This window comes from Staurois parvus, unplaced genomic scaffold (genome assembly GCF_062004578.1).
Source record: "Staurois parvus isolate SC_StPar_1 unplaced genomic scaffold, SC_StPar_1.0 ptg000586l, whole genome shotgun sequence".
Classification (NCBI taxonomy): Eukaryota; Metazoa; Chordata; class Amphibia; order Anura; family Ranidae; genus Staurois; species Staurois parvus.
In genome coordinates this window covers 3,448,772-3,475,381 of record NW_028318382.1, presented here as the reverse complement: position 1 = coordinate 3,475,381, position 26,610 = coordinate 3,448,772, and the positions used below count along the sequence as shown (strand labels likewise).

The 26,610-nt window shown below is 42.2% G+C and overlaps 1 protein-coding gene across 2 annotated transcripts in view; it reads right to left on the bottom strand.

Annotated features, from left to right (window-relative positions):
* LOC149450041 (indoleamine 2,3-dioxygenase 2-like) overlaps positions 1-26,610 on the bottom strand; it is an 85,611-nt gene that overhangs the window by 47,633 nt on the left and 11,368 nt on the right. For both annotated transcript variants that reach the window (XR_016315323.1, XM_089692474.1), the window contains exons 2-5: positions 18,917-19,012; positions 10,536-10,655; positions 2,248-2,366; positions 1,992-2,006 (exon numbers count right to left, since the gene is read on the bottom strand). Coding sequence is in view for 1 of the 2 variants with exons in the window: in XM_089692474.1 (XP_089548600.1) it covers positions 1,992-2,006; positions 2,248-2,366; positions 10,536-10,655; positions 18,917-19,012 (350 nt within the window). In the remaining variant the exon portion in view is untranslated. The remainder of the gene's footprint in view (positions 1-1,991; positions 2,007-2,247; positions 2,367-10,535; positions 10,656-18,916; positions 19,013-26,610) is intronic.

Here is a 26,610-nt window from a genome sequence, read left to right as displayed (position 1 = left end):
AGAGCAGGAAGTTATCCTGGCTCATAGAGGAAAGTTTGACTTGGATCCATTACCTTGCAGGCTGCATAGGAAGGTGGCAATGGATGCACAATCCACTAATTAAATTTCATATTTGCCTGGAGCTGGGCTTTTAAACAACTCTGTGGCTAATCTCAGTGTGTAATATAAATATGTATTTTTCACATTTTCAACCACATACAGTGAACAGTCCGTGAACTTGGTTTGTTATTTTATCAGGGGAAATAACTTGGATAGGGAAATAGGGATTATGTTATGCCCAGTTTGGCTTGAATAAATGAAGGGAGGGGACAACTTCCTTCCTATATACAGAAACAGATCCTGGACTGTTCACTTTCCTTGAAAACCATCAGTCTTTGTGGGTCAGTAGCTACAGCCCTTTACGGGTGAGGAACTAGCAGCCCCTCAAAATCAGCTTAGCTTCTTATAACTACATGCAGAGATGTCTTCTCTCCCCCCATAGAACTGCTCCCAGCTTCACAGCCTGCAGACACTACCAGCCCTCCTGGCTGCTCTGAAGATCTCCTGGGACAAGGATAAAGGATTCAGACCAGGGCTGTCCTTTGAAAGCTTGCTGCATGTGGCAGTCTTTCCCCTTGTGGATCCCAGGGTGTGCTGATGTACTCACTCTGTCCTCTTTGCTCCCACTGCTCCAGGTCTGGATCCCATTCATGCTGCATTGCTGAATGTATATTCCTGAGCCCAGCTTGGAGGCTGCACTCCCCCCCAGACTGAGGGGACCCCTACCAGGCACCAAGTTTTCTCAGTACTCCATCTTCTCCCCACATCGACTGTCAGCCTGACTCTCCCATATTTATGGGCCAGTCCACCACTCTACTCTGCCTCCAAAGCTGGGATTGGCTGGACTCCCATAAACATGCAGATTAGGTCTCCACCCCTTCCTGCTTACCGACTTCTGGAAGGTTCCATGGTCCCCCAGAGTCAGAAGGAGGTGATAGAGCCACAACCTGTTAAGTCATCCAGCTGGCCTGCAATAACCCAACCTCAATCACAGATTCACACAGCTACCATGAGTCATACACAATGATTTTACTTGCAATACACTACACTATTCTAGTAGCACACTAGAAGGTGCTACACTAGGGACAGTTTACCAAGCAGCATGTCTTTGTGGGAGGAAACCAGAGTACCAGAGGAAACCCACGCAAGCACAGGGAAAACATGCAAATTCCAGGCAGGAGGTGCCGAGGCTGGTATTCGAACCAACGACCCTAGTGCTGCCAGGTGGAAGTGCTAACCATTTAGCCACTGTGCTGCCCCTCAAATCCTGTTGAGTCTACAAGGTAGGTGAAGGGAATTCTTCCTAATGAGACACAGATGGAAGATAAACACAAACACAGACACACACACAGTGGATTTAACCCTCCTCTACTCTAACCAAAATGGCTTTACATATTGTACTCACTCCTCCCAAAAAAGGCTGCATGTCACTTAGAGGCTAGGGAGAAGAAAACAATTACTTTTTTTGGCTGAAGTTCCACTTTAGCTTAATAGACGTCACAAAAATGTGATATCACTGGTCACTATGGGTTGCTTTGCACATGATAGTGCATTTTTGTTTGCCATCGTTACTGTATAGTACAATGATTTTGGTATTCAAAAAAAAAAAAAAGCATTATTTATTTACTGAGCAAGAGCCCCTAAAAACTAAAATACTAGGGGCATTTACAGTGGATGATTTTTCTTAGTAGAACAGGCAGCCTTTCAATAGACTTGTGATCATTTCCTAAACCATTTATGATGGTACAGATGACCATCATGTCTATGGGTAATCCTACTGAACAATTTCATGGTAGGATCCTGTAGAAAGTACTAACTTTCTAGTACCCCACAGTGTTTTATGTTACACACCCAGAAGACCACAACAATCAGTGCCAAATTCCCTGTTCCCCAATAAAGTAAACCTTTAAGTACTTCAAAGAGTTGTATAAAAGAAATTGAGTTTCACTTACTCTATTGTTAGAGGCCTTCACAAGAGTCCCCAGGAGCAAAGGAAGGAAGGAAACAAACAATTAGTATGGACACACATTTTCCAGAGGTTATCCCAATCCCAAACCGATAAACTTTGTATTGTGTCCAAAATCTTATTGTGTAAGATTTCACAATAGAACATGTGTGTTCTATTAATACAGAAAGATAAAGATGTCCTTATGTCTTTAAATGAACCCTATGACATGAAACAACAAGGAGTCATAGAGGTGATCATACCCCAGTAGGTCCTTTTTTTTCCAGTTGGCCAAGACAAAATCAGCATGGATCATGATTAATGGCACACCAAGAGCTAGTGAGATCTGATGATAGGGCACTGCCAGGACTCGAGGTAAAACCTGATGGAATAAAAAGCCTCATTACAAAACAGGTCTAATAAAAGAACTGAAATTGACTTGGCAAATGAATTAAAAGCTTCAGCATGTGCATGGCTGATGGCTGGAGGAACTTGGACTGAAAGACATTTGCAGGAAGACACTTTTGTCAACAAAGAGTGTCACATGGAAGCTGAGTGAATGACCACAACAATTAGTGCCAAATTCCCTGTTCCCCAATAAAGTCCTTGGATATTGTGAGAAGGATCTTGGCCTGGGACTCCAGGTGTGCATGTGGTTTGGGGGTTAATGCTAGAAGTTGCTGCGAGGACTGGAACTGCTCATACAGAGTCTTAACTGGTTATCCCTTCCAGGGGTGGACTGACAACTCATGGGGCCCCCGGGCAATAGGGGATCATGGGGCCCCTGTGTCCTCGCCCACACTCAAACCACACCCAAAAAAGCCTGAGTACCCGAATGGTCAGTCCGCCCCTGATCCCTTCTATCTCCATCAAAGGCTGCTGCTACCAGATTTGTGCTTGAGAATCTGTCCTGGGACTGTTTTGCATTTTGGAGTTTCCTGCACCCTCACCCCTCTCTCCTGTTAAATACTGCAATAAATCCACAAAAAAGACATCCCCTAAACTGATCCTGTGTTTGTTGGTGTGATTGAAACTGGTATCTGGGCCTGGCAGCCTCTGAACAGGTAAGGGAGACCTGGGTCAGTTCTAGTGGCTGAACTGATGAGTTCGTTTAGCCCCAGTGCACAGGGCTCTGGTGATAGCTGCTTCAGTAAAATGGGGCTGGACAGCGCACTCAGCGGTGCTTCCATTTAGGGCCCAGGGACAAATGTCCAGAATGCAAAAAGTCTGCATTCTTGGCAACTGGGTAGAATGGCTTTTCTTATCAGTCAGTCACTAATGTGTCTTTCAAAAACTGGCTAACTTTGTTTTGTGTCTTAAAAAAAATTATGACACACACACATGCGTTTTAATGAAGAGATTAAAAAAACATAAATTTGGAAATTAGATCGCAAGAAGATCGCAGCTGGTTCTAATACCGTGGGATTCATACAAGGATGGGAAGGTTTCTTACCCCTCACTGTGCTTATGGTTTATCGGGTCATGATCAAAATCAACCTTAAAATAATGGCGATTGATATTAAAGGATCACTGTATCAAAACATGTCTCAGTCTTGTATTACTTAGTAGCTGCCATCTTGTATCTATTTGAGACCCCAGAGGAAATAGATGTCACTGCCATAGTTCCTGGCACTGTGCCACCCACCTTGGAGTTCTGAGTGAGGCTGCACAGTGTTTCTTGGCTCCAGAGACCCTGCCAAACATAGTAGTGATGCAACTCTCATTTGAACATCAAATTTGGATTGATAGGCCATTTAACAAAGTATATAATAAAAAGGACCACAAAAGATTCAAATTAAACATTCCAAAAGAATACATTTGATGATACAGCTAAAGATTTATATTATAAAAATACTGGAAACTGAATTAACAGTCCTAAACAATGCGTTACCTGTTGCAGCATCAGTTATTGCAATGAGACAGTGAAATGGACCACTGGTCAATGTGATAATGACTACAGCCTGGCCAAGCATCTGTAGCAAGTAAATGAATAAACCTCCTGGTAATTCTATTACTGGGCTGCAGCTAAAGGGAGCTCTAATGATTTGTAGTGTGACTTCAGGAGACTAATACCAACAAGCTCGCATTAAACCCAGAATGCAAGTGAGCAACACATGTTTTGTGCTCTCCACTTTTATACAGGTTAGTCACACTTTGTTTATGCTATCTTTGTTCAGTTTTGTGTTTGTTCTGACATTTGCTTAGCATTCTATATGTTAGTAATGGTAACTCTCTAACACGAATTGAAGCACTTTTCCATGTGGCCTGTGCTGCCACTATAAGCAAAGTAATCTGTATAAAATGATCCATTTCTGTTTAACACATTAAACCAGGAATGCAAGTGGGCAACATGTGTTTTGTAGTCTCCTCTTTGATACAGGTTGCATCTGTTTCATAGCTAGCACTCAGATCACCAATAAGCCTGTAGCACATCCTTAACCTATGGCTTGGCGTTCACACAAATTGAATAACATTTTAAAAAATTATTGAACAATCACATAAGGCTTAATATATCCAACATATGCATAAACTGTTAGAATTAAAAGCAAAATAAAAGCACAAGGGGCAGTATTTATCTTTGTATCCTCCTCTTGCCAAAATCCTCCTCCTCCACTGCTCCCCAACCTTGCCGCTATAATCTTCCTCTGCGATGGGTTAATAGAACTAAGGGGCTGTGACAAATATTCATCAAGAGTGCCCGTCTTTGCCTGCCCTTTCCTCCCAGCTCCTCCATTCCTAGATGACACTACTACAGCTTCCATGAATGAAACATGACTTATGACTGAAAGGCAGGTAGATCGTAGATCACTGATAGGTCCACCCCCTGCATTCATAGATCAAATTTCATTCATACAAACTGTAATAACTTATTCCCTGTGTCTAAAAGTGGTTTATAGACATTACAATATGACTGTGCAATCTCCTTGAGATGTGCCAGCAACAATTTGTCCAATTTATATTCAATCAGGTATTCCCTTGCATTACAAAATGGCTATTAAATGGGAGATTTTGTAGCTTGATTGCAGTGTCCATGGCCAAATGTAAAGTGATTGTAATGGTACACACATAAAAAAAAAAAAATAACAAACATGTTATACTCACTGCTCTATATAATGGTTTTGCATAGAGCAGCCCCAATCCTCCCCTTCTCAGGTCCCCTGCCATCACACCTGGCTTCACCCCCCTGCTGAGTGCCCCCATAGCAAGCCATTTGGTCTGGGGGCATGCGTGTGCTGATTGTGTGTATATAAGACACACAGTGTGTGGCTTGGCCCTGCCCCCACTCTCCCCTCACTGGCTGTGATTGACAGCAGCAGGAGCCAATAGATGCAGTGTCTGAGCCAATAAGGAGGAAGACTGAAGGTTTTTTTACCTTCATGCATAGATTGCATAACCACTTTAAGCTCACTAAATAGTAGAAGTCATCCAAATTGTCATAGACATACCAGACATCTTCAGCAACAATATTCTGAGCTGGAAAAAAAAACTGTTGTCTGACAATGTTTAATGCAACCAGTCAGCCCATGAAATCAGCTAGACATCTGCTGTGTCAATAGAAATAGAGGGAGTCACCCAATGTGGCCAAAATTTGGCAGGTAAACATGTCTATGGACATTTTATTGCTTATTTTGAACCCTCTCTATAGTTAAAGTAATTTCTCCCTGTAAATAAATTATGATTCATGGTGTTAATCATGCCTTTGAATTTGTTAACCTCATTTTTAATTAGCGATAAACAAGTGAAATTGAGGAAACCAGATGTATTATACAGGATGTATTATACAGGATTTATATAGCGCCAACAGTTTGCTCTGTGCTTTACAATAGAACGGGAGACAATACAGCAACAATACAGTTCAATACATGAGAGTTTGGAGGTTACAATCTAAGAGGGAGGGGCTAGTGGTACAAAAGGTAGTAACTGTAGGGGATGGACTGGTAGGAGGAGTAGAAGATTCCATTATTAGCTGAGGGCAGGATAGGCTTCCCTGAAGACAGAGATCACCTAAAAGTGAGCAGAGTAGGTGATAGTCTGATAAATTGGGGTAGAGGGTTCCAGAGGATGGGGGAAGCTCTGGAGAAGTCCTGGAGACGAGCATGGGAGGAGGAGACAAGGGAGCTAGAGAGCAGGAGGTCGTGCGAGGAGCAGAGAGTACGGTTTGGGTGATATTTGGAGACAAGATTGGTGATGTAATTTGGGGCAGAGTTATAAATGGCTTTATATGTTATTGTTATTGTTTTGAATTTTATTCATTGGGCAATGGGAAGCCAGTGGAGGGATTGGCAGAGAGGGGTGGCAGATACAGAATGGTTAGTAAGGTGCATGAGTCTGGCAGCAGCATTCATGATAGACTGAAGAGGGGATAGCTTGCGATGAGGTAGGCCAATGAGTAGGGAGTTACAATAGTCAAGGCGAGATATAACCAGGGAGTGAATACATTGCTTAGTGGTTTCCGAGGTTAAGAACGGGCGTATCTTGGAGATGTTGTGGAGGTGAAGTTTACAAGAGTTGGACAGTGATTGGATTTGGGGCTGAAAGGACAGATGGGAGTCTAAGATTACACCTAGTACCCTGGCATGAGGGGAGGGACTGATGGTTGTGTTATTGATCTTGATGGAGAAGTCGGGGGGGGGGCGCGGGCTGGAGGGAATACTAAGAGCTCAGTTTTGGAAAGACTGAGTTTGAGGAAGTGGAGTGACATCCATGCCGATATGTCACTTAGTAGGTTAGTAATGCGAGAGGAGACTGAAGGAGAAGTGAATATTTAATAATAGTATGAATATCTGCAAAGATAGAAAAAAAAGGGACAAGCTACCTAGTATAGTGGTTAATTGAAGTAGAAAAAAAAACCTTTTTGGGTAGAGTGAGGGTCAAATATCTTTTTGGCATTTTCCCTTTCACTTCTCACATAGCCAAAACAAGAGATGAGAAGAAATCCTCCAAAGTGATTTGGTGGTTACCAGCATTAGCAGAGTGATGTGTCCTCACTGGAAGATTTCCCATTGTGATAATGGTAAGTAGGCCAAATAGAGAGGGTGACAATACCCAACGGGTGCACAGACAGTAATAAAAACCTGACAGGTGTTCTAATTCCTAATCTGCTTGGGGAAGAGATGTTGTTGGCCACCAGACCCTTTCAGCCCTGATGTCTGTGGAGTGTGACCATGCAACTGGATCAAGGCCTGCTTTGAGTTTAGTTTGTGTAATATGGTGATCAAAGTACCAGGGAAGAACCCCAGATGTCTTGAGTAGCCAGATCAGCTCGAATCTAAAGCTTGGAAGCTTAGACCTCACTGGAGTATAGAGTTTTCTCCCCAGGGTGTTGACTGCTGAATGGTTAGGTGCCCTACTATCAGAATCTACATTTATAGAGTGCCAAGTCAGCTTTAGGGAAGTGCTTTTGTCCCCCCAACACTTTTTTGGGAGTCTTCTAGTGACTATATACGATTACCCTTATATCTTCTATATTACGGAAAAAAAAAAAAAAAAACAGAAGTCACTGTGCAGGTAAATTAGGTATTTGTGAATAGGGACTCAGCTCACACAAATATTACAGATTTAACTCATGGTTAACACTTTATGACGCATTCCCTTTTAAAAGCGAGTCATGGTCTGACCATTCAGTGAAAGTTAAATCTCAGCTGCAGATGAATCTTCAATGTGTTTATTGTCCAAATATGACACAGAAGCTATATCTAGTCCATGGGTGTCCTGTATCGTTACCGTCTCTCTCCCTTGAGTTTGTGTGTGAGTGTGTGAAGCAGCCCAAAGATGATTTGATTTTCTTTTCTTCCGCCATAGGTGGAAGGAAAGGAAATCGCTTGATTCCCCCATCAACACAGCCAGTGTTGATGAGGGAATCCCTCCCGCAGTGCAATTATATCCTGCCAGCAGGGAGCTTTCTCTATCTGGAGAACACAATGATTACTGCTAGCAGTAGCAGTTATAGCCACTGGCAGTAATCACATGTAAAAAATCCAACAGGCTGGTTGAACCAAAGTCCATCAATGGATCGACTTGGGTACAACCAGCCTGCCTATAGATGGATCAAATCTCTCCCCTTTGGAAACAGACAGATGCAACCCATTTATGGCTGGCTTAAATAAATTCTTCTTTTCCTCTAAGAGCTCATGTACACAAGCAGCTGCTAAACGCAATTTGGTATTTTTTTGCCAAAGCTTCTAAACTCAACTCCATAAAAGCCTATGTGCCCATATACACGTAGGCTTTTAGCAGAGTTTAGCAGCTGCCGCGGTTAGGTGAGGTTAAACCTCCCTTTCCTGAACGCGAAAGAAATGCGTTCAGGATAGGAGTGTTTTGACTGCTGACCTCGGGAAAACACAAAACACTGCAAAACCGCGGCAAAACACGGCAACTGCAGTACCGTAATTTTGCCACGATTTGCAATTTCCCGCTGCCTGCGGCCAGGGTAGGCTTGTGTACATGGATCCTAAAAAGTGATTGGTGCCCATGTGTACACATTGATCCACTATTGTTGAGGACCACACCCTGATGTTAAATGCTAGCCGACCCTGTCCCTGGGAGTCCTTCTTGCCTTTGGGGCACTAATGAAGCTCTGCATGGAGTTTATGTTCTCTTTGATTTTCTTACAAAAGACAAACTGGAAGATTAATTGCTTGTATTCAGACTGTCCTTAACATGTACAGTACATAACTGTTGAGACTTTTTACTCTCTCAGTCAACATTCCTGAGTGCTGAGCTGCCTACTAGCATCAGGTCAATAAAACTGAACCAACTCAGCTTTACGTCAAGTGATCTCATTGCCATATACGCACTGCATAAATGTCAGCTTTCCAATGAGACAGCTATTTTGCCTCTTGACAGTTTAACCTTTTGTCAGCCGGGGCAATTTAATTTTTCTCCCTATGCACATGTTATAAACTGCATTTTATTGCTAATAGTCACTTTAAACCCCCAAACAATTATGTATATATATATATATATATATATATATATATATATATATATATAAAATTTTCCCTCCTAACTGAAAGCGGAGACACTGGAGAATGAAATAATAGAAGTTGCACTTTTTTCATTTCACACAATATTTCCACAGGTATTTATCAAACGTATATTTTCAGGAACAAATACAGTAAAATGATCGTTAAAATTATGGTGCCCAAATGTAATTATTTTTACTTTATTTTTTTAACACAATTTGATTTTTTGCTTTAATAACTGGTTCACACCTGAATCACACAGGAACGCAGTCCACACTCCTGCATGATTTTCAGCCCATTTATTTAACTGGGCTAAAGTCGCATCAAAAGTAGTGCATGCGCTACTTTAAAAATGTACTTCAACTGGAACGCATGGTACTGCAGTACCATGAGATCCAGTGCAAGCAAATGAACTGCGATTGTGATCTGCATTTGGGGTGTCATTAGGTATACATTGACACCTACAGCAGATCACACACCCAGTGCATTTTGAACATGATTTGGAAAACTCGCATAGAACACAGGTTTCCTGCATCGCATTCTAGTGTGAATGAGCCCTAACGTAATTGCTATCATAAGGGGAGCCAACAAGCCCTTCACTAGATTTAAAGATTAATACCAAGTTCATGGCTGCAGCAGCAGCCGTGAGCTTACCTTAACCCCTTGAATACAGGATAGTTGCATACTTGTTTCAGTTCAGATTCAGAAAGTACTGACACCAGAGACAGCCAGCCAAGTAGAATTTTAAGGAGGTCAGCAATGGCAGCTGTCTGTATATTTCCCATGACAGATTTGGTTAAAAAAAAAAAAAATTGACTACATACTATCAACAGACCCAATAAGCCAAAAATGGCCTAATTAAGCCGATCAGTGTTCCCCGTGTAGGTTAAGAGTGATAGGTCTGCATCAAGGCGGTGGAGCTTGCCCAGGACCTCTAATCACATAACTGATATGGAGGAAGCTGTATTCTGTATCCAGGCTCTTAAACCGGCCACAGGACAGATGTATGGGCAGGCTGGTTGCACTTATTTTTTTTATTTATTTCAGGTACTTACATAGCACTGTCAATTTACACAGCGCTTTACATATATATTGTACATTCACATCAGTCCCTAACCCTCAAGGGGTGTACAATCTAAGGTCCCTAACTTACATTCATACATACACATACTAGGGACAATTTAGACAGGAACCAATCGACCTACCAGCATGCCATTGCAGTGTGGGAGGAAATCGAGAGTACCCGGAGGAAACCCACGCGGGCACAAGGAGAACATGCAAACTTCAGGCAGGTGGTGCTGTGGTTGGGATTTGAACCAACGACCCTAGTACTGCCAGGCAGAAATGCTAACCATTTAACCACTGTGCTGACCATTAGGCACCATGCTTCAATTTCAGTACAACTAGCCTGTCAGGTTTTTTTCGTACAATCACTGCCGTTGGCTATAGCCGGCAGCATTGATAATTGTATTCTGACAGTGGGGAAACCTCTGACTGTGTTAATGTGGGAATTTAGTTTTTTTTTTTTTTTCCCTTCCACCGATGGTTGAAGGAAAGAAAATTGCTTAATGTATGGTCAGCCTTACCTTAACTCCTCCAGTCTCTCCATTCTGCCAGACATAACCCATGACAATGTGACTAAGGATTGTCCTGGCCAGACGCTGCTGCCGGTGTCCTTTTAGTTGCTGTATGTCCAACTCTGGCATCTACAAGGCAAGGAGAAACCAATGTTATTATATTTAGATTAATTGGTATCCAACACCATTGTAAAATTAATACAAGGTGGAAATGGTGAAACATTAGGGGAACATATTACCCTGTCCAATTCATATTATACTTGCCAAGTTTACATAAACGAAGGAAGAAAGTGTTGCCTACAGCAGCCAATCAGTTTTTACTCTGTTTTCAAACCATTGTTTGAAAAATGAGAATTAAATTATTAAATCATTTTCTATCCACCCGCATTGTAAAATTAATACATACCTGTATTTAATGGTCATAACACACTCTGCAAGTTTATGTAATCTAAGGAACAAATAAATGCTTCCTACAGCAGCCAATCAGCTTTTATTCTCAGTTTTCAAATCATAGTTTAGGTGAAGAATGACCAGGTTCAGTACTCAACAGGCCTTTACAGAACTGTGGGACCCCAGTGGGGAAACTTCCACCTCCAGCCCAGCCATACAGACAGATGCCTTGAAAACGTATATCATCTTGGAGGTGGCTGCGTTTATTTTTGAAAACTCCTATAAAGAAGCTTCCTTGTTCAGAATGACTCTGTACTTTTTTTTGTATAAGAATGACATTTGGATTTCAATGACAGCAAGTACCTGGACTGTGAGCCTGGTTTTACACTTGTGCGGTGCGGCATATCGCATGTGATTTGCACAGGAACCACACCTCATTCCTGTGCAAATCATGCGAATTCTGTGTGGTGCGATTTGAGCTATACATTTTGTATGGCTCAAATCGCACTGCATCTTCATCAAAAAAGTGCAGGACCCTTTTTTGGTCCGCTCTAGAATCAGATCGCATGGATATTCATACCCATGCAATCCAATTCTGCACATCGCACTGCGTTTTGCAAACTGATTTCAGGGTGTTGTTAAGATAACATACACACCCGCAGCAGTTGTCATGAACAGGGTGCGACTGTGATGCGGTGTGGAATTCGCACAGAAACCGCTGCAAATTCTGCACCGCATCAGTGTGAACCCAGGCTGAAGACTGAGGCTGGGTTCACACTTGTACGGTGCAATATATGGCATGTGATTTGCACAGGAACCACATCGCATTCCTGTGCAAATCCTGTGCGGTAAAGACCAGGCAAGGGAGATCCCAGAGACCTGTAAAGACCAGGCAAGGGAGATCCCAGAGACCTGTGAAGACCAGGCAAGGGAGATCCCAGAGACCTGTGAAGACCAGGAAAGGGAGATCCTAGAGACCTGTAAAGACCAGGCAAGGGAGATCCCAGAGACCTGTGAAGACCAGGCAAGGGAGATCCTAGAGACCTGTACAGACCAGACAAGGGAGATCCCAGAGACCTGTACAGACCAGGCAAGGGAGATTGCAGAGACCTGTACAGACCAGGCAAGGGAGATCTCAGAGACCTGTAAAGACCAGGCAAGGGAGATCCCAGAGACCTGTAAAGACCAGGCAAGGGAGATCCCAGAGACCTGTGAAGACCAGGCAAGGGAGATCCCAGAGACCTGTGAAGACCAGGCAAGGGAGATCCCAGAGACCTGTGAAGACCAGGAAAGGGAGATCCTAGAGACCTGTAAAGACCAGGCAAGGGAGATCCTAGAGACCTGTGAAGACCAGACAAGGGAGATCCCAGAGACCTGTAAAGACCAGGCAAAGGAGATCGCAGAGACCTGTACAGACCAGGCAAGGGAGATCCCAGAGACCTGTAAAGACCAGGCAAGGGAGATCTCAGAGACCTGTGAAGACTAGGCAAGAGAGATCCCAGAAACCTGTGAAGACTAGGCAAGGGAGATCTCAGAGACCTGTGAAGACCAGGCAAGGGAGATCCCAGAGACCTGTGAAGACTAGGCAAGGGAGATCCCAGAGACCTGTGAAGACCAGGCAAGGGATCAAAATTTTCCCCTGCTCCATTCAAAAAGAGGAAAACAAATTGTATTATTTGAGGTTTTACTTTAGGCTCACATTAGATTTTCACATCTAAAGCATTTTTTAGAATCACAAATATTTGCAATGTACTTCAGTTCAGCTTTTTACTGTAAACTGATCCTTTTCATTAGTCTTACAGTATTAGTGTTATATATGCTGGGAACTAACATTTCCTGTGCTGAAAATGCAGTCTGATGTGAACACTTGCACATATTTTGTACAAACCAGGGAACAGTAAGCTAGTAAGATTTGAAAAATGTGAAATGGACTAGTAGGATTGCCATGATACAATGTTGTGCTACCCTCTGGTGGTCAATGTTTTTAGTGCAGTCAACTTCGTAAAGGCATAATTTCAGAATTCATTAGGAACATGTTATAGGTTATATCTGTATTTGGATGTAACATATAACATGTGCCTAAGCACCCGCTACCTACCCCCAGAGCCCCTCTCCTTGTGACAGAATGCCACTGGAGCCACTGTCATTTAAAATCGGCTGTGCGGGGCTCCATCTGCAGAGCTGCAGCCTTCATTCACAGACATCTGTGAATGAATAACTACTGTGACAGACGGACGTGTAGTTTCAGTGAACCACAAGAGTGATAATAAGCCCAGTTGTAGTCAATTGATGCTTCCTCCAGAGGTACAGGTAAGGAGGTGGAGGAATTGTCTGCAGGAGCCTGACATTGCACCTATGATCCATTGATTGTGAATGCAATGCTTCACAAGCTCCTGTGGAAAAAATAATAAATACACAATTTTATTTTTTACCTGCAAATAAATGTGAATTTTTATTTTTTTCTTAAAATGTGAACTTGGCCTTTAAATACTCATTGAGGTCATGTTAACTGCATTAAAAATTTGGTGACTTGTGTGGATGAATGTCAGTGAATCGACTGTGGAATTCACTAAGGTTTTCAAAAGTAATCCACCCAAAATAAAATTAGATACAATTTAACAACATTTTTTCTCAACAGCTTTTCAGAACCAATTTCCAAAAAACAAGGTCCTGAAAGCTACGATTAATGAATTGTGTTTAGTTCAGGGGCGAACTTACAACTCATAAGGCCCCCAGGCAATAGGGGATCATGGGGGCCCATGTGTCCTTGCCCATGCTCAAAGCACACCCAAAAAAGCCTATAAAAGGTACCAGGGACATTTCATGGGGCCCCCTACTGACCCCGGGTCCTTGGGCAGTGCCCGAATGCTCGAATGGTCAGTCCGCCCCTGGTTTAGTTCATTATATTTCAGGAGGACTTTAAGCGCAAAACAAAGTTCAGTTCAGAGTACAGCTTAGGCACAAACATCACATTTCTAAATGTTCCTTATAAGATAGCAGATCTTCATTTACTGAGCCCTGGTCCACTTTAAAACACTGGTTAGGATTTAAACTTACAGTAAACCTTTGGTTAACAAAGCTTGTACTAGAAACTAAGAACTTTAGCTGGTTATAAGCTTTTTTAATGTGATGTCCTTCAGACTTTTCATTCATCCTTCTGAAATGTCATGTGGCTTTCTCATATCTTCTTCACTGTCCAGCTCATGACAAGGCTTGGGACTGCCGATAGGTTGTTTAGGTGCCAGGGCTTGCATTATGAGAAGGTCAGAAACAGGGGTGGACTGACAACTCATGGGGCCCCCGGGCAATAGGGGATCATGGGGCCCCTGTGTCCTTGCCCAAACTCAAAAAAGCCTATGAAAAAGGTACCAGGGGCAATTCATGGGGCCCCCTACTGACCCTGGGCCCTTGGGCAGGGCCCGAGTTTCCAAATGGTCAGTCCGCCCCTGGTCAGAAAGCTGTCTACTACCAATGGCAGATCTTAGTTGACCAAACTTGTGTAATCCACAAGTTTGCTTTAATGGAAACCTGAGCTGAGAAAACTAACGAGGCTGACACTCATTTCTACTTTCTAAAATGTCTACATCCCTGGCTGTCACAAATTATACAGGTCAGAAGTTGGACAAGTGTTCTGCATCTCTTGCAGGGTGCTCTATGCAACAACTGCAAGCAATGCTTTTATTTAAAGTTCTGATGCTGCAGTGCCATTAACGCTGTATCTGCTGACAGAGTCCAGGGGCGGACTGACCATTTGGAAACTCGGGCACTGCCTGAGGGCCCGGGGTCAGTAGGGGGCCCCATGAGATGCCCCCTGGTACCTTTTTCATAGGCTCTTTTGAGTTTGGGCAAGGACACAGGGGCCCCATGATCCCCTATTGCCTGGGGGCCCCATGAGTTGTCAGTCCGCCCCTGCGACAGACCTCAGATATTGCGGCAGGCCTACAGCGCAGAGTAAAGGGAGATCCTTCCTCAGTTCTGATGCATCACATGACACAGTTGAGGGAAGAACTTCTCCTTGCCTGGAACTAAAGTGAGGCCTACAAGACAGACCATGGAGTAAGGCAGATATGCACTAACATATTTGTGTAATGATGTGTACTTCAAGGGAAGGGGGTTGTAATGCATGCTAGCTTGTACTCCTGACCCCTGCACTCTGCTGGTTTATATACTCTGACCCCTGCACTCTTCGTGTTATGAACACCTGACCTTTGAATTCTGTGCGTTACACATCCCTGACTTCTACACTCTTTTCATTATTTATTCCTGACATTTGCATTCTGTATATTTAGAACCTCTGACCCCCCCACCATATGCATTAAACACTTCTGACCTCTGCATGATACATACTCCTGACCCCTACACTCTCTGTGGTACACAAGTATGACCCCTGCACTCTTTGTGTTATGAACACCTGACCTTTGAACTCTGTGCGTTACACATCCCTGACCTCTACACTCTTTTCATTATTTATTCCTGACCTTTGCATTCTGTATATTTAGAACCTCTAACCCCCGCACCATATGCATCAAACTGTGGGTATAGGATTATAACTTTTTTTTTTTTTTTTAATGGTTGAACTGGATGGACTTTTGTCTTTTTTCAGCCAGACTAACTATGTAACTTCTGACCTCTGCATGATACATACTCCTGACCCCTACACTATCTGTTGTACACAAGTATGACCCCTGCACTCTTTCTGCTCTATTGTACATTAAATACTCTAGACCAAAATGTTTGTTCTGGCAATAGATGCTAGTTGCTAAGTGCTCACCGGCTAATTTAACCCCTTAATGTTGACGTAACACAAATATGCGGTCTCACAGAACTGCGCTTTTTTCTGTGGGGCCGCATATTTGCGTACCTGTCTTTGTGCTGGGAGCACTCCACACAGAGCGCTCCCAGCACAAAGACCCGGATGTCACTGAGAGCCCCAGGTCCCGTTCTAACAATTGGAACACGGGACTCCTGATTCTGGGTCACATGATAGCTGTGATAGCCTCTGATTGGCTATCATAGTGATCAGTCACTGTACAGCCCGCTCCCCCTTGTTTTTTTTTTTTTTTACTCTATGAATGGAGGAGAGAGGTACATTATTTCTCTCTCTCTCCTTGCATAGAGGTGGGGGAATATATGTTTGTTAAATAAATAAATAAAATATTACAAAATAAAAGATAAAATAAAGAAAAAATACCTAGATCAAGGTTTGATCTAGTTCAGGGCCAGGGTTAGTGTTTGGGTCAAGGTCAGGTTTTTTCTGTTTTTTTTAATTGGTATCAGTGTCAGGTAGTGTCAGTGTCAGTGTGTTTTAGGTAAAAAAAAAAAAACAACCACCAAAAAACAAAATGCGCACTTTTGTTTCTTGGCTTTACTGTGGGTACAAAAAACAAATAACATACACATATATGGTATCGCTGCAATCGTCAAGAGCTGGAAAATTTATTTTGGGTTGTTCTTTGGTGGTAGGTTATGGTAATAACAGGAAACACACAGCTAAATTTTAAAACATGATTTTGTTTTTACTATTTCAGGCCAATTTTCCTTTCATGATAAAAATAAAATCAGGAGATATCCATTACTATTTACCACCAAATGAAAGCCCAATTTGTCCTGAAACAAAACAAGATATAATTCACCTGGATGTACAAAGTAGTTGTGTTGATATGTACGGTTTTACTAACACATGTCAACGTTGCAAGATTGTGCTTCGGCATTAAGATTTGTTTTACCCTTAGGCATGAAGGGGTTAATAAATGAAGGTCCAGAATGCAGAAGACCTCTGTTCTGGACCTTCATCCCTAAATGTACAAGGCCCTAAACATGGGCTCTACTTGGTACAGCCTTCAGCCCCATCCAGCCATAGCCTACCATTTACTTTCACAGGCTTCCAACAGTGGGGCAGGATGCTGCACTTGCCCCTGGACAGCGTAAAATTTCGGAAGTAATTTTCAGACAAAAACTGTACTGATTAAACAAAAATTGTACGATCTGGTATCATATGAGAGAAATTTTCGCACTTATCCCTTTGAATAATTTTGGATGAAAGCTGTGTACTAACGATTGCTTTGAAAGCGGTATTTTTCGTACAATTTTCTGGCCGTGTGTACTAGACATTAAACAGCTACCACAGCACACCCAGCACATTGCACTTTTTTATTGCTTTCCTTCTGCCCCAAATTGGAAATCATCCCAGCAGGGAGCTTTCTGATGACGCGATTCCACAAAATGCATCGAGGCCTGGCCGCAGTCGACACTTCCAGTCACCATATACTGTACATGACTTCCGCTGATTTGGATTCAGCGTGTGGAACGTACACCGACTCAGACAGTAGGAGTGGTGGTGCTGAGCGTTGTGCACTCATGCTATGCGAGTATTCTAATGCTTGAAGCTGGATTTTCAAATGTGAGTGTAGATCTATTTTTATCTTTTGCATTTTCAATAAAATTTTATACACTATGGGCGAAATCTTTTCTTTATGTGTGTGTATTGTCATACTACATTGATTAAAACAAGAAGAGCTTGATGACGTCCGCTTCCTCCTCAATCCTTTTGGTTACTGTATATGGTATCCATGAAAAGATGGAGATCTGGTAAACCTTTAATCATACCGCACGTGGTGGTGATTTGTCAACGTGTGGAATTCTACACGGGTGTTGGGAACACAGTGGAGTGGAGGTCTATGGAAGACCATTGAATGAACTATTCATTTATTCATTTTTTGGATACTATGAAATTCAAGATTTACGGTAAGTTATTTATTTATAGAGGCAATTATTCATTTGGTTCAGCCTGGGTTCACACTATGCAGTGTGGGACAACGCATGCAATTTGCACAGGAATCGCAACACATTCCTGTGTGAATGTCATGCAAATGTCTGTGCATTGCGATTTCTGTGCAAACCTCACTGAATCAGCACCGGAAAGGTGCAGGACCCGATCCAATTCTGCACATCGTACCGCATTTTGCAGACCAATTTTAGGGTGTTGTTAACTTAACATACACACCTGCATGAACGGGGTGCGATTGTGATGCGGTGTGGAATTCGCGCAGAAAAAAAAAAACGCATCCGCACCTTTTTTAAATTAGCACTAGATTTGCATCGCATGGGTGTTCTCACCCATGCAATACTATTTCTAGTAATTGCATCGTGTTTTGCAATCTGTTTTGGGGTGTCATTGCTTTATCATCACCAGATTGTATGAGTGTGATGCGATTGCAATGCAGTACAAGAAACGCACCGCGTTTTCCGCAGTGCATTGGTGTGAACTTGGGCTTTTGGATTTACACACTTTCTTTGGGGCTTATTTACCAAAGCTGGAGAGTGCACAATCAGGCTCACTGCTGCACAGAAACCAATCAGCGTCTAACCTCAATTTTTTCAATTAAGATTTGGCAATAAAACCTGGATGCTGATTGGTTTCTATGCAGAAGTGAACCTGATTTTGCACTCTCTAGCTTTAGGCTCGATTCACACCTATGCAGTTTGCGTTTCATCCGTTCCTGCTGTGCATTTTTGCACATGCGTTTTTGACACACTGTGGATGCGTTTTGTTTTCTTTAACTTGTTGCTGGGCAGATACACAAAAGGCATAAATAATGCATTAAAAATCGTCAAAAACGCACTACATGCTTTTCTGCAGCGTCTCCATTGAAGTCTATAGAACCAAAAATGCAACGTTTTGCATTTAAAAAAGTCCCTGACCCTTTCCAAAAAACGCACCATGTGAAAACGCAGAGATGTGAACCTGTCCCATAGGAAATCATGTTAAATGGACTGCTGCGCATTTCCACAAAACGCAACGGAAAACGCATAGGTGTGAACCTAGACTTAGTAAATAAATCCCATTGAATAGTATTTTATCACAAGTGGGAATAGCACTTTTTTTTCATTGATGGAAATTAATGGTGCTGCACATTTCAACCACATGTCTGCAATAAGTCTAACGTGTTCAACAAAAATAAAAACTGCAGTTTGAATGGATTCAAGCTGGTAACACTCACCTGATGAACTGCATCCCGTAGTTTTTTGGTCTCAATCAAGACAGTCAAATGTTCTGCAATATCTATCCAAGGTTTGTAGTAGTCAGGAAGTGTATCCTGTATCACAAGGAAAAGGAAAGAATTTATTATTAAGAAAAATGTGAGTGGCTGGAATTTATTAAACTGTTTGTATGGAAATGGTGAAACAAAACTGAGAAATTTTGCCGCTTCAGCTAAATGCAATGGGTGGAAAGGAAAATTAAAGGATAAGTTCACCTTTAACCTCTTGCCCTCCAGAGGATTTACCCCCCCCCCCCCCCTCCTGACCAGGCCATTTTCCGCGATACAGCACTGCGTTAATTTAACGGACAATTGCGCGGTCATGCAATGCTGCACCCAAATGAAATTGATGTCCTTTTGTTCCCACAAATAGAGCTTTCTATTGGTGGTATTTAAACACCTGTGCATTTTAACTTTTTTTGTGCTATAAAACAAAAAAGACTGACAATTTTGAAAAGAAAAAAGAAAAAAAACTATATTTTTGCTATAAAACATATCCAGTAAAAAAAACTTTAAAAATCACAATTCATCAAGAAAGTTATAGCGTCTACAAATGGCGGTATATATACTGGAATTTTTTTTAGGTTTTTTTTTATACTAGTAATGGCGGCGATTAACGACTTGTAGCGGGACTGTGGGACTGCGGCTGGCATTCTGACACTGCGGGGGAACTGACTAACTGCCACTGACATCCCAATGGGCAATAGGCTACTTTCACACTGATCCGCAGCAAAAAAACAGCAAAAACGAATAGGCATTTTTACCATGCTTTTTGAGCATTTTTAAAGGACAGGTGACTTAAAAACTGCACCAAAAACGCTTTTCAGAGGTGTTTTTGAGGCACTTTTCAGGCGGTTTCCATTGATTTTAATGGGAAGAGGCGTTTTTGGGGCTTTTTTTTTTTCAACTCCCCACACTTGCCCCAAAGATGCTGAAAGCAGGAGTTTTTACACCGCACTCGCAATGCCTCAGTGTGAACACATACATAGATATACATTAACATACACAGGGAAGCATTGTTTTTGAGCTTTTCTGGTGCTTTTTTTAATGCAAAAACGCTTCAAAAACTCCTCAGTGTGAAAGTAGCCTAATACAGTGATCAGTGCTAATAAAAAGCACTGACACTGTACTAATGACACTGGGCAGGAAGGGGTTAACATCTGGGGCAATCAAAGGGTTAACTGTGTGCTGTTTTGCTGTGTGTGTGTTTTACTAGGGAGACATGCTGCTGTGTATTTCTCTGCTATACAGAGAAATACACAGCAGCATGTTACTGCTGGCAGGAGAGAGACCTGTGTTGTTTACACACAGGTCTCTCCTCTGTCACTGTTCCTCTTTGATCACCAGGTGACAGCGGGGAATCCCCGCCCGGGACCTGGTGATCAACATCTGCAGCCGCCAATGACGGCACGGGTAGGGCAGCGCACGCCTGGCCCCTACCCGTAAATGAAAAATCACATAAATATACAGCCCTGTCACCCTCTAGCAGTAGTTCTGCTAAAGGGTGGTCGGGAAGCGGTTAAACAAAAAAAATAAATGTACATTTTTTTGCAGGTAAAAAAAAAATGCGCATTTCCTATTTTTTTGTTTTGGGAGCTGCAAAGGCTGTCGGACCTCGTAGTCTTCTGATTAACAGAATACTGCGAAAGAGTGATGCGGCGGGGTGGGCAGAGCCCTGCAAGGCCACTTTTTTATTTTTAAATTGTGACAGCTAGCAGGAGGAAGCAGATCCCCTGCTAGCTGTCACAACAGGGGATTGGGGAGGAGCGGGGGCTGGTCCTTTCTTAACATGTTTCATGATGTAACATGTTATGAAAGGTGAACTTATCCTTTAAGGCTTTTTTTGTCATTTTAAGAGTATAGTGAGCCTTAAATCATTGCTGAGAGTTACAGAAGCTTCTTTCAACTTCTTTTGTACCAAAGCTGCAATATTTTACTTTTTTCACAGAAAGAAAAAACAAATAGGGAAAAAAAAAAAAACATTTAAAAGCTACAGTATTCAAATAGTAATCACACACACAAAAAAGGGAAAAACACACACACTTTTAAAGAATGCTAAATAAAATATACTGCCCCATAACCCAAACCCTCTAAATGAAAGCCTAATTCCACATTTAAAGGCCAAGTTCAAACTAAAGTGGTTGCAAAGGCTGAATGTTTTTTTTTACCTTTGTGCATTCTAGAGTCTAAAAAATATTCAATGTGCAGCTCCGACCCAGAGCCCCCCCAATACTTACCTGAGCCTGATCCTGTTCCAGCGCTGTTTTTGAGAGCCTGAGCTCTCCTGGGTCTGGGGGGTGGGACTGAGCCACACTCAGGATCGGGGCTGCTCTGTGTAAAACCATTACACAGAGAAGGTAAGTATAACATGTTTGTTTTTTTTAAGAAAAAAACCTTTATAACAACTTCAAGCACCATGTAACACCCATATTTAGGGTTCAACTCCCCCCTCAGCCACTGTCTCATTTAAAATCCGTGTGAAGCTCCATCTTTCCAATCATTTGACTTGTGAATGAATGAAACAATACAGCAGCCGGAGTTGTAGTTTGTAGTTCTCAATGGACTATAAGAGCACTGATCAGTGCCCTCGTAGTCTATTGACACTTCCTACAGTTCATTAAATGTCTGCCAGTACAGAGTAAAGGGCAGAGAGCTGTAGCAAGTGTCTACAAGAGCCTGGCATTGCTCCCATGATCCATTGATCATGGGTGCAATGCTCTGCAGGCTCCTAAGAAAAAAAAAATAAACGTACAATTGTTTTTACTTGTAAAAACATGCATTTATTTTTATTTTAATGGTTTGGCCCAAACAGACTGCACTTGCTGGGTGCACTGTAGTAACTGTACTTAGCCTCAGATACATATAGTATACAGCGATGTGTTCCAGCAGTGGGATGGGGACTTCCCTTCTCTCAGCACAAGGCTGAGTTGGCCTGACCTACATGTAACAAAGTTCATTGTAGCTGAAATGTGCAGTGGGGGGCAGATCTAGGGGGGTGCTGGGGTGGACTGTGCCCCCCTTGATTTTAATTGTGCCCCCCTAGATTTTAGCTGTGCCCCCCAGGTTTCTGAGAGTGCATACACTGGTCCATGAGCCAGTTTGATGCAAGCCAGTTTTGACTCCGTGGAGTCTTTTCTCTGTAGTACACTTATCCTAAAAAATGTTTGGAGCACTATTTGCATGTTTAACCTCCCTGGCGGTATTCCCGAGTGTAGCTCGGGGTAAAGTTTCAGCACCACAAGCGGTAACCCCCGAGCTACACTCGGGCTTACCATGCGACGCTGCTCCGGGATCCCTCGATCACTTACCTTGTCCTGCGCTCCCGCGATGTCCCTCCTGCAGTGTCCCCGGCAATGTAATCCGGCAGATGCCGGCATCTGTCATCTGGGTTCCGTCCCCTGCGAGCGTCGGGATGTACGGGGACGGAACGGCGGGAAATTTGAAAATGACAAAAAGTGACATTCACTAAAATCACATAGTAAAACATTACTGTATCAAAGCATTTCACATACATTTTGTCCCGAGTGCTTTGTCCTGTGCCCTGCCTGCATTTTTACCGTTCTTTCTGCCTGGAAACTGAGAAACGTCCATGGCGTCCAAAAAGCGTCCCTTTAGGTCAAAAGCGGTTTTAGACCAGCTAGAGAACAGCGATAGTAAATCAGAACCACTTGCAGAATTGAGTGATAATGATTCGTGGGGGAAATTCGTCATCAGACACTGAAAATGATTCTACAACTTTGCTCAGTGATGTGCGAACTTGGCGCTATATTTCAAATTTCAGTGTTTTTGGTTTGATTATATTATTGAATTAAATGTATTATTATTATTATTTTATATGATTATTTATTAAATTATAATTTATGATTTCGTGTTTCAAATTTTAACATACTCGGGATGTTTACTAGACTCTTGTTCGGACAGATTTCAGTGAGTTATTCTTAAAAATTACAGGCCTACGATATAAAACGCCAAATTTCCATGCAAAATAATGGTACCACTTTCAACACCAAAAATCTGAAATAATCATACCGCCAGGGAGGTTAAAGGGGACTTTCTTTGTTTCTGGTTTCATCATTTTTTGTATTTGGACACAAATTTTATATTTTTTTCATTTGGGTGGTTTTGGACATTTATTTTATAACCACATAATTTATTATGATTTGTGTATAATTATTTTTGATTCATTTCATGTTTTGCACTGTTTTATTGTTCCACTGATTTTTTTATTTTTAGCAATCTTTTTAATTTTTATCAAGGCACAGCAGCATTCACTTTCAAATTTTTCACATAGTTCTTGTGGCGCAGTTTGTTTTTGTTTTAGTTGATGTAAGGAGGCACTCTGATGGGGACAATCCATGTAAGGGGGCACTCTGATGGGGGTACCTAATGTAAGGGAGCACTCTGATGGGGATAACTATTCATATGTTAGTGGACACTTCGATGTGGACACCTGATGTAAGGGAGTACTCTGATGGGGAAACATGATGTAAGGGGGGGGGGGGGACTCTGATGTAAAGGGACACTGTGATGGGAACTCCTGATGTAAAGAGGGACTCTCATAGGGACTTCTGATATAAAGGGGCACAGTTTCCATTTAATCATCTTAATTTATTGACAACCTACTACATACTTGTCAATATATTAGAACAACGCTCCGCAGAATGTATGTCTTGTAGCATAAAAATGCAGACCATATTTAACAAAAAAATCTTAATGTGCAACAAAATTATTGTGCAAAAAATATTTTCTAGCCATCAAACATAATAAATAAATTTTATATATATATATATGTGTGTGTGCAAAAGATATTAAATATTGCATTAAGAGAAAAACGTTTTTAGCTTTAGTATCACTTTAAATCAGGAGGGTTCATACTGTATAAATTAGAAAGCCCAGGAAAACACAAGACACTGGTGTGTGGAAAAGGGAAGGTCCTGTCAGAGAGCAATAGGGAGGAAGATACAGGGAGACTGCAGTACATGAGAGATGATGTTTGTCAGTGCCAGAGAACTGAGGAAGCTGCTGCAATCTGCCAAGTCCAGCGCCACTGTCCGCTGGAGCCGGGGATCATCCTGAGTGCTAGTACCAGAGCTGCCAGAGATCCAGACCTGCTTATTTCTGCTGTGACACTGTCGAGCCTAGCTAAAGGTTGCTGCTGCATCACAGAGGTACCGCTGTCTGACTGCTATAGAAGTCCACCTGGAATCAATCTCATCTTGAATGATCATTGCAAAGCCACTATCCCTCTTAAAGGCACCACCTATTATCCATTGATGTTCTGAAACAGCCCTGCTGCTCAGAATTGTAACCTTGAACATCTGAGATATATCTTATATTATACCTCTGATAATTAACCCATTTCCGGACAGTTCTCCATTCAGTTCTCTTAGGAAGTGTTCTACAATCCTTTTCCATGCTGCAGAAACTATCCCTTCCTCTAGCATGCCAACATCCCCCCTGCTGTGTGGCAGAGAGTTGACCAATCCCAACAGATATAAATCCACTGTTAGAGGTACCTGAATAGTAGTAACAGAAAGGATACAGGCGACCACCGACTTCCAGAAGAGCTGAATATGTGCACACTGCCAAAAAATATGAATGAAGTCAGCTGAGGTCGCTCCACATCTCCAACAATCAGCAGGGACTGAGCAATATATTCTATGAAGATCTATAGGGGCGAGATAAATACGGTGCAAGATTTTGAACTGTAGAGAGACACAGACCAATTGATGAAAGGAACATTCCCATATACTGTATCTTCCCAGTATTCATCGTCCAGTTCTGGGAAGTCAACTAGCCACTTAGTTTTAAGAGCTTCAAGTCCCTTACGGACAGAGGGAAGCAATTCTTTATATATGTTAGATAGACGTTTAACTAAAGTTTAGTCTCTAAGTAAAGTCTCTAAATCAGAGTCATAAAAGGCAACCGGTGTTACTGGAAATGGAGTACAAAAGGAGTGTCTAAGTTGTAAATATCTAAACAAAAATGTATTTGGGAGGCCATATTGTTATTTCAAGCTGTCAAATGTGCGTAATTCCCCCCCAGAACACATTTGGTCAATATACTTAATGCCCTTTACGGCCCAAATATGTGGGTCGAGGATCAGAGCAAATTCAGGCAACTTAGAGTTGCACCATAGTGGGGTATGTTGAGAGAAATGTCCCTCAGTAACCAACTGGTCTGCCTGGGCTGTAAGCCATGCCCGCAATACCGTTTTCATTGCTCCAGTCAATGGAAGAGGTACAGCTGGGTCAAGATAAATAAGGTTCCTCAATGCCTCCAAGGAACCCAAGCAGGAGGCTTCCAATATCACTGAGGCATTGGATTCATCCGCAATTAACCAATTATGAGCATGCGTGAGCATAGCCAACAAATACTACTTAAATATGCCAGGGCATGCCAAGCCTCCCTGTTGCCAGGGTCGCTGCAGCGTTGATAAATGAAATCTCCACTGTCGCGAACCCCAATGGAGTTAAAACAGGTATTGACCAAGCAAAAATATTTTTTTGGAATCCAAACCGGTGAGTGTCTAAGCACATATAAAAAAAACTAGGCAGCAATTTCATTTTGAAGAGATTAATCTAGCCCACTAATGTCAGGGGAAGATTATCCTAGGATTTCAATTTATTTTTCATGTTATATAACAAGGGGGCTAAGTTCAGTGTAAAATAGTCAGAGGCGGAAACGGAGATCTCAATTCACAAATATTTTTTTTTCAGCCCACACTAAAGGTAGGACAGGGTCAACCAGACTGCTGGAATCAGGGTCAATAGGCAGCATTTGTGATTTTTCCCCAACTGATGTTTAACCCAGAGTAGTCAGAAAACCCTGATATAATCGTTAGGGTCTCCTTAAGAGAAGGACGTGGGTCATTAAAGAATATAATGAGATCATCAGCATACAAAGCTACTTTTTCTTCCAGGACCCCAACCCGAATACCAATCACCATTGGGGGGAGTCTAAGAGCCACAGCCAGAGATTCCATTAAAAGGGTCTGGTCAATACTGACTAGGAAAGACAAAAAATTTCATTAATCTGGTGGCCAATATTTTAGTTAAGATCTTTAAGTCATAATTGAGCATAGAGATAGGCCTACAAGAGGCACATTGGGACCAGTCTTTACCGGGTTTAGGTAATAAAACTGTATGAGCCTGATACCTTAAGGGTGGTAATGTCAATTGTGTTTTAAAGTCTGAGTAGGGCCGAAGGAGCCTAGGCACAAGTGTAGCAGCATACATTCTATACCATTCCCCTGGTATACCATTAGGACCTGGAGTCTTATTACCAGGAAAGGAGCATATAGCTGACTATTTCCTCAACCGTAATGTCCCTGTAAAGCTCCAAAGCTTCTTCCTGTGAGGGCCGAGGAAGACCCAAATCAGATAAACAGTCATGAAGTTCTGAACCAGATACACTGGAGCTGGCACCATACAGACCGCCTTCCTCGGGATCAACTGTGGGTGTAGGATTATAACTTTTTTTTTATGGTTGAACTGGATGAACTTTTGTCTTTTTCAGCCAGACTAATTATGTAACTATGTAGCGATGTAATAATCAGTAAATTCTTGTAATATACGGTCAGGGTCAGAAGTTAAAGTGCTGTCTGAACACAGCTGATAGTAGATAAGACCGTCTGATCCTTGGAATCTGTTACC